The sequence below is a fragment of the Scyliorhinus canicula genome, chromosome 16 (assembly GCF_902713615.1).
Source record: "Scyliorhinus canicula chromosome 16, sScyCan1.1, whole genome shotgun sequence".
NCBI classification, from domain to species: domain Eukaryota; kingdom Metazoa; phylum Chordata; class Chondrichthyes; order Carcharhiniformes; family Scyliorhinidae; genus Scyliorhinus; species Scyliorhinus canicula.
This window is the reverse complement of record NC_052161.1, coordinates 28562676-28579469: the sequence shown is the minus strand read 5'-3', so window position 1 is coordinate 28579469 and position 16794 is coordinate 28562676. Positions and strand designations below refer to the sequence as shown.

General features: G+C 47.1%; 1 protein-coding gene across 1 annotated transcript in view; it reads right to left on the bottom strand.

Annotated features, from left to right (window-relative positions):
• Positions 1–13556: 13556 nt before the first annotated feature.
• The window catches only part of gucy2g (guanylate cyclase 2g), a 116640-nt gene continuing 113402 nt past the window's right edge, over positions 13557–16794 (bottom strand). The window contains exon 24 of the mRNA XM_038773202.1: positions 13557–13812. Coding sequence (XP_038629130.1) covers positions 13678–13812 — 135 coding nt within the window. The 3' untranslated portion in view covers positions 13557–13677. The remainder of the gene's footprint in view (positions 13813–16794) is intronic.

Genomic DNA, 16794 nt, shown 5'->3' with positions numbered 1-16794 from the left:
GTCCGAAATCGCAATAGCCGAATACTCGGCCTCCTCCACCCTCGGGACCAGTCCCCTACTCAAAACAAAGAAATCAATGCGGGAATAAACCCTATGTACATGGGAGAAAAAAAGAGTACTCCCGAGCCCTCGGCCTCCCGAACCTCCAGAGATCCACTCCTCCCATCTGGTCTATAAACCCCCTCAGCCCCTTGGCCGCCGCCGGTCTCCTGCCTGTCCTTGAACTAGAACGATCCAGTAAGGGATCCAGCACCGTATTGAAGTCTCCCCCATGATCAAGCCCCCCACCTCCAGGCCAGGAATGCGGCCCAACATACGCCTCATGAAACCAGCATCATCCCAATTTGGGGCGTACACATTAGCCAACACCACCCTCTCCCCCTGCAGCTTACCGCTCACCATCACATATCTGCCGCCACTATCAGCCACAACTTCAGATGCCTCAAACGCCACCCTCTTCCCTACCAGGATCGCCACCCCCCGGTTCTTCGAGTCGAGCCCTGAGTGGAAAACCTGCCCCACCCACCCCTTCCTCAGACGGACCTGGTCCGCCACCTTCAGGTGGATCTCCTGGAGCATGGCCACGTCCGCCTTCAGCCCCTTCAGATGCGAAAACACCCGGGCCCGCTTAACCGGCCCCTTCAACCTCCTCACGTTCCACGTAATCAGCCGGATCAGGGGGCACCCCGCCCCCCCTCCCTCGTCGACTAGCCATAGCCCATCGACTGCTCACCCCTGGCCAGCAACCATTCAGCCCGTTTCCCACGGCGATAGAACCTCATCCCGACCTGCACCAACTCCTCCCTGGCCAATCCAGCAGCAACCCGGTATCCCCCCCCCCCCCCCCCCCCCCCACACACACACACACACCCCAGGCTAGGAGCCCTCCTAGCCGTGACTCTCCCTCCACTGTACTCCCGCGAGCCAGCTGACTTCTGCTGACCCCGGCAGCTCCCGCTCTAACTCCGACCCCTTCCGATATGAGGTCCCCCCTCCTCCCCTGCATCAGCTCCTTGGCACCGCTTCAGCGCGGTAACCCGGTCTAATAACCACGCCCCTCACCACCAGCTCCACCCTCTCGTCCCGCAGCGCGGGAAACTAGAGAAAAGCCCGCGCTTTCACACTGCCCCACCCCACCAACGCAGCTCCCAAACCGCAGTCCCAACCCAACCACCAACTCCGTACAAACAAAGACACATATCAACCACAAACCCCAGTATCCCCCTTAGAACACAAAACCATAACTCACATCGTCCGAAAGCGAGAGAAAAAACAGAAACAAACAAAATAACCCGCTACAGCATAAACAATGATACAGAAATAGAAAAACTCCCACAGTTCCCAATCTCTAGTTCGAGTCCAGCTTTTCAGCCTGCACAAAGGCACACGCTTCCTCCGGGGACTCAAAGTAGTGATGCCGGTCCTTGTAGGTGACCCACAGGCGCGCAGGCGGCAACATGCCGAACTTCACCTGCTTTCCATGGAGCACCGCCTTCGTCCGGTTAAACCCGGCTCTCCGCTTGGCCACCTCCGCACTCCAGTCCTGGTAGATACGCACTACCGAATTCTCCCACTTACTACTCCTCACCTTCTTGGCCCATCGGAGAACACACTCCCGGTCACTGAACCGATGGAATCGCACCAGCACCGTCTGCGGGGGTTCATTCGCCTTAGGCTGCCTGACCAGTACTCTGTGGGCCCCCTCCAGCTCCAGGGGCAGATGGAAGGATCCTGCCCCCACCAACGAGTTCAACATTCAACATCACGGCCACATAGGCCGGCAGGTCCGACCTCTCCAGCCCCTCCTCGAGGCCCAGGATCCGCAGGTTCTTCCTCCGTGACCGAAGCTCCATCTCCTTGAACCAATCTTGCCACTTTTTATGAAGCGCCTCGTGTATCTCCACCTTCCCCATGAGGGCCGAAACCCCCTCCTCGCGCTCAGAGGCCTGCTGCTGCAACAAGTATCGCTGCACCCTGGGTTGTCTGGGTCTCCAGCAGCTTACTCGTCGTCACCTTCAGGGATTCCAACAACTCCCCTTTCAGCTCCGTGAAATAGCGCAGAAAGGCTGCCTGCTGCTCCTCAGCCCACTACCTCCACTCCTCAGGGGCTCCACCGGCCACCATTTTGTCCACCTTCCCCCGCTTTTCCAGGGGAGCTACTGCCGTTTTTCTCCTCGCCCCACTTCGAGTCCGCACCATTAATCCCGGGGGGTTTTGCTCCAGACCCCTTTATCCGCCGGGAATCGTTGAATCAGCGCTGTTTGGGGCCCTTAAAAGAGCCCGCAAGTCCTCTTAAAGCGGGAGCTGCCGAACGTGCGGCTTAGCTCCGCATAGCCGCAACCGGAAGTCGACAAACATTTCTTAAAGTGACATTCTCATGACAGACATTAATGAACCAGATGGGTTTCTACAACAATCGTTAATGGTTTCATGGCCACGATTAGACTTTTAATTCCAGCTTTTTATTGAATTCAAGTTTCACCATCTGCCATGGTGGGATTTGAACCTGGGTCCCTGGGACCTTTTCCCTGGGTCTCTGGAATAGTAGTCCAGTGACAATACTACTGCGCCACTGCCTCACCTATGATTTCTTAAATTGCAGAGAAAAAAATAAATAAATAATCCTTATTGTCACAGGTAGGCTTACATTAACACTGCAATGATGTTCCTGTGAAAATCCCCTAGTCGCCACATTCCGGCACCTGTTTAGGTACACAGAAGGAGAATTCTGAATTCTTAGCTGGTATGCCTTGTTCAGCATCACAAACCAGCTGTCTAGCCCACTGAGCTAAACCAGACCTTGACACTGACCAACACTAACCAATAGTCCAAACACAAGAAACATATCACAGTAGGTTCGTTTGTCTGATCATTTTTGTGTGACTGACCAATGTGCAGCACGGTAGCAGAGTGGTTAATACTGTTGCTTCACAGCTCCAGGGCTCCAGGTTCTATTCCCGGCTGGGTCACTGCCTTTGTGGAGTCTGTATGTTCTCCCCGTGTCTGTGTGGGTTTTCTCCGGGTGCTCAGGTTTCCTCCCACAAGTCCCGAAAGACATGCTGTTGGAAGCTGGTTGACTTTAAATTCTGTTAATGAAATCAAGAATATAAAGTTAGTCTCAGCAATGGTGACCATGAAACTAGAATTGATTGTCGTAAAATGCCATTTTGTTTTCCCCTCGAGGGAAGGAAATCTGCCAGCCTCCCCTGGTCTGACCTCCATATAACTCCAGATCCACAGCAATTGGGATAACTCCTAACTGTTCTCTGAAATGGCCGAGCAAGTCACTCAATTCAAGGGCAATTCAAGGGATGTGCAACAACGCTGGCTTTGCCAGTGATGCCTACAATAAAAAAAATTGTTGCTATATCTTAAAAGTGGAAGCAGTGCTCTCGTGAGCATTCTATAGGAAGTGGCTTACGTATCCGTTACTCCTAAGCATCAGCTTGCTATTTCTGTTTACTAATTCCATTTTACAGAATGTACTGCCCTTACTAATACTTCTCACCTGAATGCAATGCTGTATAGGGGGATATATTCTATGGCTCATGTGGACATTTGCAGTACCTTGTCTGAAATGAAAAATGAAAAATGAAAATCGCTTATTGTTACGAGTAGGCTTCAATGTGAAAATCCCCTAGTCACCACATTCCGGCACCTGTTTGGGGAGGCTGGTACGGGAATCGAACCGTGCTGCTGGCCTGCTTGGTCTGTTTTAAAAGCCAGCGATTTAGCCCAGTGAGCTAAACCAGCCTCAGGCGTGTCTGAATGGTTATTCTTCACGTTGGCAGATTTATTGACCGAGAGAGAGAGAGAGAGAGAGAGATACAGAGCTGAGCTCAACCCTGCCTCCACCTTGCAACCATTAAAAAAAATATTAGGTGTTGCTTGACTGCGACTTAAGAGATTTGGTTTCTCCTGAAAGCTGAAGCCAATTGGTTTTCTTTCATTTCTGCCAAACATAAATAAATCTGCCAACTTGGCATAAAACATTAACTGAATCTGCAATCTGCGTGAGTCTCACTAAAGATTGCATGCACCCACATAACCAACGGTTACTTGAAGTTAGCTTTAAAAACGAGTTGATTTGCTCTCAAATGCATGAAGTTGCTTGTGGTCTTATGCTATTGCAGATGTTTAGTTTGTCAGGTAAAATACAAAGATACCATTGCAGAGATTAAAAGGAAAATTACAAATGTTCAAGATTTTTAAAAAAAATTCAGGCTTGGCCAATCATCATTTGTGATAAAGACAGGTTAAGACTTTTGGTCCAACCTGTCTGAATCTTCAAGGTGTTGGTATTGGTTTATTTGGTTATACAGTGTTAGGGTACATGCTAACATATTTAACCCATTGCTGATTTTATAGGGCGATAATTTTGTTGATCTGGCGATATTGACAGTGTTCGGGCGGGATCTTCCGGACACGCTGAGCCGGAAAAGCATTTCGCAGTGGTGCAGCATGGCCGTTGGAATCCAGGAGACCCCGTTCCTGGAATCCACCCAGCTCGCAACGCCTCACGAGATTCAGCGCAATCTCATGAGACATTTCCCACAATGGGCAGGATCACCTACTTGGCAAATCTGCATATTAGAGCCATGGTACCAGGTTGGCACTGCCAAGGTGCCAAGCTGGTATTTTATGCAATGTGGGGGTTAGAGGTTGAGGAGGGGCGACAGGGAACCCTCCCATGTTGCCTCCCGGCTGGGGGTAGATTGGTGATTTTATTTCTGGGCTTTGGAGATCGGGACACCATTTTTAAATGCCGTCCCGATCTCTCGCTACAACGGGCAGTTCTGGTGAATGGAGATCCCTGTTTCAAAAAAGGGGCCATGTGCGGCCTTGATTGCGCGTTCCCTGTTCAGGCCCCTTATTCAACATGAGTAGCGTTGAATAGCCACATGTTTCTCTGTCCGACAAGTGCCGGGAAACACACGGCTGAACGCGCTCACTGGGGGGACTTTGTTCCCATTGGGAAGATCATACCCATAATCACTGAATTAAATTCAATGTCTATTTCTAAGATTCCATTCTCCTTTGCTTCCCCCTCCTACAGTTAGCTGGCAACTGGAAATCCCTGGAAAGAGTGTGTAAAAAACTGGATTGTACCAGTACTGGATTTCTCACATTGCCTGAATTTCGATCTGTTCTTCGACTCTGCAATATAGTCTTGGATGAAGATGAAATTTATCACATGATGTCAAAGTATGATCAAAATATGGAGGGCAAAATTAAGTATTCAAATATTATCAACAAAATCTTCAAGGCCCCTTGAATATCACTTGCCTGATACAGATTTGTTAATTATTTGATATATTCCTCTGTATCTTAAAAAATGTATTTTACTGTTTATATTTTGGTTGAATTTTAAAAATTAATAGATGATAGAAGACCTGGGACAATGAGATTTTATGACAAGCATTGGTTTTGATCGTGAGTGGGTTCTTTCAGACAATCCCTGAACGCAGATCTTCATTTAACTTCATAAATAAGTTTAGAATTTGACATTTGAGGGATCTTGGATTGCAAATATGTAAAGAACATTGCACGGCAGATAACAGCAGAAATTGCTGGATAGATTCAGCAAGTCAATGTGGCACGATGCCGAAGAAATAATGTGACGAGTTCATTTTTCAGCAAAGGAAAAACAAAGGGGGGATTATGTGGCCCCTTCTGTCAGCGGAATCTATCTTCCGATCCTTCCGAAGACCACCCCCCCCTCCCCCTCCCCACGCCCACCGCGGTGGGTTCCATGGCAGCAGAATGGGTGATCAACACAAAACATCACAGACATCATCAGGATTGGTAGATCCCTTCATCACACAATGGCAAGCCGCCTCTGTGGCCAGGAAAGGTTCTACAGGAGGACCGGAAAATCCTGCTCAAAGTGTTGGAAAATGTCTGAAGGTCTGGCCGCATCAGTGAAGAGAGAGAAAGGGAGTTAACAGTTTGAACCCATCATAACTCTTCTACAGAACAGGAGAGAGGTGGAAATCTGATGGGTTTTCTGCTGTTGGAAAAAGGGGGAGGGTCAGGTTTAACAAACGGAAAAGTCAGGGATAGGTTGGAGGGTGGGAGAGATTAAATTACAAAGATGTCATCGAACAAAAGGCAAACTGGTGGTAATGGTTGTCGTACAGAAGGTCTTGGTCAGAAGTGTTGATGGTAGAATAAATGGCAGCTCTGTCTGAAAGAAAATACATGAAAAAAAGATACAGAATGGGACTTGGCAAATAAAAATAAAAATGGAGAACAGAGTTCTTGGTTTGAAGTTTATGGTTCCCAATGTAGACGGAGATTCACACCTCCTCTCGCCTCACTGTCCAAGATCCTAAACACTCCTCCAGGTGAAGCAGCATTTCATTAATTGGTACTTTCAATTCAGTGTACTCTGTTTTCTGCTCACTAATGCACTCTTCTCTACACTTAGGGAGACTAAACACAGACTGGGTAAAAACTTTGCAGAACAGTTCTATAACACCGCCACTAGGTCTGCAAGCATAACCCCAAACTTCCAGTCGCTTGCCATTTTAATTCACCATCTTAATCTCAGGCTCACGTTTCCGTTCTTGGCCAGATGCAACGTTCCAGTGAAACCCAACGCAAGCTTGAATTAAAGTGAGTCGGTGAAGGGAAAGGTCGAAAGTGTAGAGGTGGCAACACATAGAACATAGAACAGTACAGCACAGAACAGGCCCCTCGGCCCTCGATGTTGTGCCGAGCCATGATCACCCTACTCAAACCCACGTATCCACCCTATACCCGTTACCCAACAAATCCCCCCCCCCCCTTAACCTTACTTTTTAGGACACTACGGACAATTTAGCATGGCCAATCCACCTAACCCGCACATCTTTGGACTGTGGGAGGAAACCGGAGCACCCGGAGGAAACCCACGCAGACACGGGGAGGACGTGCAGACTCCGCACAGACATCGAATCATGGCAGTTGACCTCAAAAACAAACACCTCAAAATGCACAGCTATCAACTTGGGAGACAGATTCAGTATCACTGCCACTGCCAGGCTGCCCATGTTAAGAAAAAAAATCCAATGATCCAAACAGAGGTCAAAGTACCCAAATTCAAGGCTGCTCAGAATTCCTCCTTGACCGAGCTAATTACTTGTTCAACTTTGTAGATTGCTGAATTTATCAAGAGGATTCAGAAATGCACTGTGACACATTTGGTTTTATGGTTCCGATTGCATAATCTGTTTCCCTTGCACTATACGGTCGTGCAGCAACATCATACAGTTGGCTGGCAATAATGCAGATTAATCTGGAGGGTAAATTTTATATTTACTGCTATTCATCTCGGTATATGGAGACTATTGTCCAGATCAGGTGACTCAGCAATAACTTAATTTACAATGTTGAGCAACTCAAATAAACGTACAAGAAAAGTTGTTTGCAGTAGATTAGATTAAACATGGTGGTAAAGCCTCAGCTTTCTAGATACCAGGTCTACTTTGTGCCTTCTTGTCTCAACCCACAAGTATCTTATGGGGTGGGAACAATTAACTTCCCCGTGGACCTTGCAGAATACGAGTTCCCCCATTAAGGAAGTGGGGGGGAGGGGACCTCTTAACAACGTATAGTTGTATGGTATATAAAGCTGGCCAGTTAGGTACCGGAAAGGCAGACCCAATTGGGATCTACCGTGTGATGTATATAATAGTTTTTCTAAATAAACTAAGTTTCTTTGAACTACTCGGTGTGGTCTCCTGTGACCTTATAAAACTTTCATAATAATCTGTAACAGCCCTGAAAGATATGGACTAGTGATCGTGTACTGCAGGGATCTCTGCCACTAGTCCTGCTGAATTTAAAGGGGTCAGCTGAGGTCTCTGCAACAGCATGGCCACTAGGGGCACAATCACTTACACGTGCAGACTGAGAAGGGTGTAAGCTAGAGACAGCGGTTGGCTCTGTGGGAGGGAGAAGGATGTTGAATTTCCTCCTGCACCGTGCCTCACTAAGCACTGTATGCTTGCACCCGGCAATTCCACCCCCCCCCCCCCCCCCCCTCTGCCCTTTGTAAGGGAGTGAAAATCTCCACAAAAACCAAGCTGCCCCGTTTTTGATTTGAGGGTGTAGGCCATGCTTCCAACCTTGCCCCCACGTTGGTGTCATTGCAGCCATTTTTCCTCTTGAAACTAAAGAAGCATTGAAACTCATTACCTTTACAAATTGATTAATGTACAGAAGATTAATTTGTTGCTGTAATTTCAAACAAAAACAGGATCCACTCTGTCTGGTATGAGTCATTGTTGCAAAAGTGTTTACTTTGAGGTCTGAACAATAAATATGTCATGTCGTGTAGCATGGTGAGATTACTTTTTATGGGAGCGCTGACAGCTGGACTTTTGGCTGAGTCCGAACTATTCCCGCATTCTATCTTACGAATGCTTTGCTGCGATGTGGGTGAAGAACAGCGGTCATGGAAGAGCTTCAATGGAAACAAAATCAGCAGAGGTATAAAAAATGCTGTCGATTTGCCATTTTACACTCTCACAGAAACAAATTTACCTTCAAGCAATGTTAAAACAAGTTTGAACTTATGAATACTTCCGCGCATCTCCAAGGAAAGTCTCACAGCCCTTCTTGGTGTACATGTGCAATTGTTTTGTGGACAGACATAGCAGTTTACAATTTGTTGGCAATTAATGATTCCACAAACAGCAATGAACTGAATGATTAATTACAGTGTTAAGATGGTCTGAGAGCAATGTTGGCCAGAACACTGGGGTAACTTCTGCCAATTCTTCAGAAGCAATTACAGGATCTTCAACATTCACTTGAATAGGCAGAGGGGTCCTCAGTCTGACATCGCTTTCAAATGACATCACTCACCTTTGCACCTAGCAGCCTAGGTTGTGATCTTGTGGTAATGCGGGGGGTGGGGGGGGGGGGGGGTGCTTTTGACCCATTATCTTCTGATTCAGGGAACAGTGTTCTATCAGCTTAGCCAAGTTAATTCTAATGTCATTTTAGAATTTAATAGCAAATCGAATAGGCTGCCTATTTTGGTGGCCGTAAATCTTATCCAGCTTTTCAAATTCTTGAGGACTCATTAAAAAACATTTTTCACAACAAAATCAAGTTATAGATTTCCAACAGAAGACAATAAAATAATCTGTTATTAAATTCCTGACTCTGTAAACCCAACTTGGGAGAAAATGCCTCGGCCTTCCAGAGTTTTGCTCCGTGAGTCCGGGTACTAACTGCAGTTGGGCCCACCAAGCCCCAGAGGCAGTGATGAGGCAGCGACAAGGGTTGCCGAGTGAAGAGGACAGTTGTTTAAAAGATCTGCCTCAGTGCTCCTGTGACAAAAATAAATAACTCTAGCTTCAACTCCTCACCCCCACACACTCCATGCCCCACCCATGCCAACTCATTCTATCTCATGTCCCTCACTCACTCCCCAGGGTCTCTCAAACCATCCATGCCAACATATGCTCCTCTACCCACCCCCATGGCCCTTTATAGCCTTGCACCTCATGCCAACTCATGCCAACCCATAAACCCACCTTCGGTATCCCTTTTCCTTATGCTCTCCATGACATCTCACTCAGTATCCCCTGCAGACAGACCTTGGGAGCCATAGTAAGATGAAATAAAGTTCTGAATATCTATTATGGTCCTCACTATATTAAAAATCACTCTCATTGATCAAGGTGCATTCAATACATTTAAATCCCTTCAAATGCTTAAGCCATTATAAAACAAATATTTGTATGCATAGCCCCAAATCAAAGTCAGCTGATCTCTTTATAACCACTTGGAACTGTCAATCAAACTGTGAAATTATAGGCCCCCACTGTGCTAATAACAGGAAGCAGTCAAGCAACACTAGTTCTGCATGGTTAGTTCTCAGCCTTATGTCACCAAACAGGCAGAGAAATTGCAAGCCCTGACTATTTTCAATATGTTCTTTTTCCCACTATTCAAGGGGAGGATATTTAAATGCCCTGACAGTTTGACAGTTCTACAAATTTTATCTAACTTTAAGGCACATTAATGTCCACTTTTTAAAATCCCAAACATGTACCTGACCTCCAAAAGGTTATCTTACCTTCTCCTCAAATGTGTGAGTTGTGTTTCAGAAGCTAGGGTGACCAAAATTGCTTCTGTTTGAAGGCAGCTGCAATACATGTGAACCATGGATATGTGAAATATGACCCATCTCCATTCTACCACCCCACTCCCACACCCGAGCAAAAATAGTGGATCCACATTCAGGGGCAGGACTCACGGATGGGCTGCAACTAAACGCTAAAGCACAGAGCTCTTACATCGCCACAAAAAAAATCAGGCCCAAAATTCAATTGAATGCTTGAAGTTTGGCTTGACTGCCAATCTGAGAGGATTTCTGTGCTGTTGTGTGCTCATTTAATTCTTGTACCCGGCTGTTACAATTTTTATCAGATTTTATTAGCATAACAGAAAACCTTAGAGACAGTAGGTTGTGGAGAGCAGCTAAATATAAATCAGCACAACGGTATCATCAAATTTAATAAAGTGCTAGATGTATTGGAAATTGCAACATCAGTAAGCACAGATATTTTAAAATCATGATTAGCTATTAGTTATTGAATAAATATATGTCATTGAACTATTTACGTTGGCTGCATGTTGTCAAAGAATTTATCAAATGAATATAATGATATTTTGCAGGAACTGGTACGTTCACATATAACCTATTATGCGATCTGTGTATCGCCACATCAACAAATTGTCAAATAACTCATTGACCTATTATGGACATCAAATGCTTTTTGTACTACTTTTCCTGATTCCATGATTAGTGCAGCATTGCAGACTATTTGAAAGTTCTTTTAAATGACAGCTAATGCCTGTCTATAATAAGCAGGTTGGGCAATTTATACAAGCTATAATTTCCGTTTATCTATAATCTTTTGCCTCTTGAGCAAGAAGAAAATGGGCGGGATTCTCTGACCCGGCGGCGTCAATCCCGCCCCCGCCGTGTCCCGAATTCTCCGCCCCCCCGAGATTTGGCGGGGGCGGGAATCGTGCTGCGCCGGTCGGCGGGCCCCCCGTGCCATTCAGCGGGCCTCCCCCGGCGATTCTTTGGCCCGCGATGGCCCGACGTTCCGTCGCTGACAGGCTTCTCCCACCGGCGGGAATCAAAACATCTACCTGACCGGCGGGATTGGCGGCGCGGGCGGGCTCCGGGGTCCTGGGGGGGCGCCCACGGTGGCCTGGCCCGCGATTGGGGCCCACCGATCGGCAGGCAGGCCTGTGCCATGGGGGGCACTCTTTTTCTTCCGCCTCCGCCATGGCCTTCACCATGGCGGGGGCGGAAGAGATCCCCTCCCCTGCGCATGCGCCGGTACGACGTCAGCAGCCGCTGCGCTCCAGCGCATGCGCAGACTTATGCTGGCTGGCGAAGTCCTTTTGGCCCTGGCTGGCGTGGCGCCAAAGGCCGTTCACACCAGCCGGCAGAGTGGGAACCACTCCGGCGCGGGCCTAGTCCCTCAATGTGAAGGCTTGGCTCCTAAAGATGCGGAGAATTCCGAACCTTTGGGGCGGCCCGACGCCGGAATAGTTCACGCCACTCCGACACGCCGGGACCCTCCGCCCCGCCGGGGAGGGGAGAATACCTGCCCATGAGTTCAAATGAAATCAAGGATTTGAGTTAACAGTCCTGTGTGATACCGAGAGAGATGTGCATTGTCAGATAGGTGATGGAACAGCATGTCTATGCATTTTGATCCCGTTTTAAGTGAGCCGCAGTTTTTTTTCAGCAAAGCGCTGGGAAGCTTAAAGTCATCATCTTCTGCCCTTGCCATAAATCTGTACCCATTCCACTGACTTCTTCCTGTCTCGTCAGCTACAATCTCTGGTTGAAGCAGACCGTCCTCAACCTCAATATTCAATGCGATCCTGAGTTGATCTTCCAAACTTTTATCTTCTTCATTACAAAAATTACCTGCTTCGGCCCCGCTAACATTGCCTGTCTTTGCCCCTACCTCAGCCTATCAACTGTTAAAACCCTTATTCCTGTCTTTGTCACTTCCAGACCTCTATTCCAAAGCCATCCAGCATGGCCTCCACTCCACGATCATCCATAAACTGCACATCATCTGAAATTCTGCTGGCTGTATCCAAACCTGTTCTAAATCTCACTCACCAAACATCTTTATCCTCCCTGATCCACATTGGTGCCAAGACACCAAAAACGAAAAATTTGAAATTCTCACCTCCTGTTTACATCCCTCTAAATGCCTCTACTCCTCCTCCAGTGTTACACCCTCTTCTCTAAACTTCCAAGTGCACTGACTCCAACCTCTTGTACATCACCCTTCAATCGCCTCACCTTTGACAGTCACACCTTCAGTCTGAAATTTTCTTCCAATGCACTCTGCCTCCATACCTCCCTCTACCCCTTTAAGACTCACTGTAAAACCTCTAAAAGTTTCTACATTAAAGGCATGCTTAAAATACAAGTTCTTCTTGTCGAAGTAGTAATAGTATCACAGGTCTACAATAAATGTTTCTCATGTTCACTGTAACATGTTGTAACAGACTCAGCTTCAGTTGTCAAGTGATAATATGCCCCGTATTCAAAATAATGCTGGATGTGAAAGAAATGACTTCTGAGCTCCATTAGTACTAACCTTATATTTATTCCACCTTATTGATGATTTACCAAACAGTGGAAATCATTTCTCACAGTTCAAATCTTTGAATAGCCCTTGTCGGCTGCCCTTTAACTTTCGCTGCTCCTGTGAGCGTTGTCCTCATTTATCATTTACCGTTCCTGGGATCATCTTAGTAAATCTAAGTTAATACCTTTGACACTCATGAAAACTGTCAGGTTGTTGATAAAATTAACCGACTCACTGATATTCTGCAGAGAAGGAACCTGCCGATTTCTCTTGCCTGACTTCCATATGCCTCTCATCTTATGTGATTGACTCCTAAAACTAGGATTGATTTAGACTTCTTTACCTCTTTCTCTCCCTTTAAAGGATATCAATGCAGGTGTCATTTGGAGATTACCAACTTAGTGAAAGTTCTCAAATCAATGATGCGTTTCTGTGGGCACAGATGTATTCACAATATCTGTCTTTTGAATATCCATGAGCATAGACAGATTTGTAAGTGACAGGTTTTCTACACTTTTACTTCTGTAAACAATGAGATCATTGAATATGTTTACATAGCAACATTAGTATTTCTAACTTCCATAAGTACATGTAATTGGAATGATATACCTTCAATTCATAGTGAGGCAGAGAGAGCAAGTGAACAGTAGGTTTTATTAGTAATGAACTTGCCTAGCCAGAGTCAGTAGTACAGACGAGTGCCACCCACAAGACGATTTCTTATATATGGTCCCGGTGTGGGCGGAGCCAGAGGCGGAGCCATACCGGGGTTACAGTACAGTACCTGGAAGCAGTTCATATCACCACTTCCAGGTCACAGGTTACAGGTTATAGTATCTTGCATACATTATGGTGAATACTTTCACCACAACTAATTATTATAAATTTCTAATAACTATATTTCTTTTTAAGTCTTTGCTCTTCAGGATAATGACAGTATCAGTAATTCAATTTGTAAGTACCACTCAAGTCCTATTAGGATTCTGATCAACTGTTTTCAACTTATTTGTGCGTGCTTGTCATCTTTGAGAGTGCCTTGTGGCAATCAGAAGGTTTTGTCTTCCACGGTATTCTTCTCAAGACTGTATCCACGAGGCCTTGTACATGTACCTTCAGGAGGATCTGATGCAGAATTCCCTGGTTCCCGCAATGCTGCAAATGCTGCTAGCTTTTCGTCATTCTACATGTGGTGGTACAATTTGAAAAATGGTCACATTAGGTTAGAGCTTTATTGAGATATTACACAAACTAGGACAGAATAAGAGCCAATAATGATCCACAAACAATGCATCAAATGTGTCATACAACATCAAAATTACACTAGTTGTACCGAAAACATGAGGGACTCTAAGGGCGCGATTCTCCGCACTCACGACTTGGCGGAGAATAGCGGGCGGCGCAAATTTTTATGGCGACGCTGGTCCGACGCCCTCCCGCTATTCTCCCCCCCCCCACGCCCACCCCCGACACGAATCGCTGCTCGCCGTTTTTTTACGGCGTGCAGCGATTCTCCCCTAGCCGATGGGCCGATTTCCAAGGCCTTTACGGCCGTTTTCACGATTTTTAATACACCTGCTATACCAGTTCGTGAAAACGGCCGCAAAGTGCCGTTCTGCACAACCATGCCACCGATTGGCATGGCCATACCACGGTGGGCACCGATCGCGGGCAGCGGGTCCAATTCCCGCGCACTCTTTCTCCCTCCGCCGCCCCGCAAGATAAGTCCGTGGGGCGGCTGAGGGGCATTACGGACCGTGCATGCGCGGGTCTGACGTATATGCGCGGATGACGTCATCCGCGCATGCGCGGGTTGGAGTCGTTCAATCCGCGCATGCGCGGCTGACATCATCATATGCATCAGCCGTCGCTAACTTTGGCGCGCGGGCTTAGCGAAATTCGTGGAGTTCACGGGGCCGCGATGCTAGCCCCGACCAGGGAGCAGAATCGGGTCCCGGGAGGGGGCGCAGAGGCTGCCGTGAAACACGGCCGGTTTCATGGCAGCCTTCACGACTCTCCGCCTTTGCGGAGAATCGCGCCCTAAATTTGTTTAGAAGACTAAGAGGCGACTTGATCAAACTCTTTTAAGATCCTGAGGGGTCTTGACAGCGAGGATGTGAAGAGGATGTTTCCTCTTGTCGGAGAATCTAGAACTTGGGTTACGTTTTTGATGTGCCATCAATGAACACAAAACGAGTAGTGAACGTAACTGAGGCTTTAATAAACTCTGATCCAGAACTGGGGCGGAGGCGGAGATCAGACACCTTTATACCGAGCCCTAGGGGAGGCGGAGCCATCAGGCAGTGGTTTACCACATTACATGTAATACAGTAGCAGTTTACCACAATACACATATAATATACTACAGTGGTTTACCACAGTTTTAAAAATAAGGGGTCACTCATTTAACACAGAGTTGAGGGAAAATGTTTTCCCCCAGAGGACCCCGAGTCTCTGGACCTCTCTTCCTCAAAAGGCGATGGAAGTAAAGTCTTTGAATATTTTAAAAAGCAGAACTGGATAGATTCTTGATTAACACGGGGTGAATGGTTATCGGGGTAGGCAGGTTTGAAGTTACAATCAGATCAGCCATGATCTTACTGAATGGCGGAGAAGGCTTCAGGCCTACTTCTGCTCCTAATTCACATGCTCACACATATGTCTGTCTGAGGTAGGGCAGGACTTTCTGCTGCCAGATTATAGCAATGCCAACCCCACTAAATCACCATTTTGGTACTAAAAATGTGAGTCAAACAAGCGTCACAAATTAAACAAGCTTGCAGTGCCATTGGGCGGGGCTAGTGAGGAAGAGGGTAGAAAATATGTGGAGAGGCAAGAGAAAGATCCCCAATGCCCCTCAATGGTCAACATGCCAGGGGCAGAAAATCAGTATGAGAAATGTGGAGATCTGATGCAGTTGCCAAATGTAAAACTTACTTAGAAGAGGAATATCAACAATGGAGGAAGAAAGAAAGCTAAGGTTTGGTGATAACAAGGAGACTCAAAAAGAGACTTAGACCGGAGAAAGGATCATTTGGATTTTCCACGAACAAGAAAAATGGAGTAGGAGGCATGGGCTGTTTGGAATTGGGTGCACAAACATATTGTCTGCTTTTTGTGGAAAGAAGTGACTGCAGAGGCACGTGTTTGACCCCCAACAACATACCCCCCCCCCACCCCCCCATACCACCAGCACTCGTTTGCAGTGCAGAAAGAAGTTTAACAATCTCACCAGAGTAACCAAGGTAAACTACCTGCTTCACCTGCACATAAGACACATCTTTATTCATTACTCTCGCAGTGTTCCATCACTTATCCCATCACTTTGTCATGCATTACCTGCCAATTCACCAAATCTTAAAGTACCTCCCATGAGCCTCCTTCTCTGTTACTCACAGCTCATGATATGACTTCTTATTTTGAATTGTTACTTTCAAGAGCTCTGCCTAACCATCATGACTGTAATCATACATTGTCTTCCCATTTATAGGGGAAGTTGCCCTAATACTCACAAATCCGAGACTTCAAGTTCTATTCCCTCAACACAGAACTTTCGGCTCACAAGGAGATCCTGTGAAGCTGTGTCTATTGTGGACAGACCTACAATTTGCCTGAATAATGGTCCAACAGCACAAACACGATACGATTCACACATACATGATAACTGTTTAATATTATACTATCTCTTCATAAATCAGCAAAATCAAAACACATACCCTAATGAGGAGAAAGAAAGAAGCAAGAATCCTTGGGCGGGATTCTCTCAGCCCACGCCGGGTCTGCGAATTGCTGGGCCGGACGCGAATCGCGCAACGCGGTGAGCGGAGAATCGGTGGCATTGGCGCCGGCGGGGTCGGCGTGGCGCTGGTCGGGGGCCACTCTAAGCGGCCCCCTCGCCGATTCTCCGCCCGGGATGGGCCAAGTGGCCGCCCAAAAAAGCCCAAGTCCCTCCGGTGACGTTTACATCTGGTCATACCCGGTGGGACCTCGGCATCCATCCTGACTGGAGCGGCCTGGTTGAGGGGGAGGGGGAGGCCTCCACCGTGTCCTGGCCCGCGATCAGGGCCCACCGATCGGCGCGGCGATCTCTCATGGTGGGGGTCTCTTTTGCTCCGCGCCGGCCCCTGTAGCCCTACACCATGTTGTGTCGGGGCCGGGGCGGAGG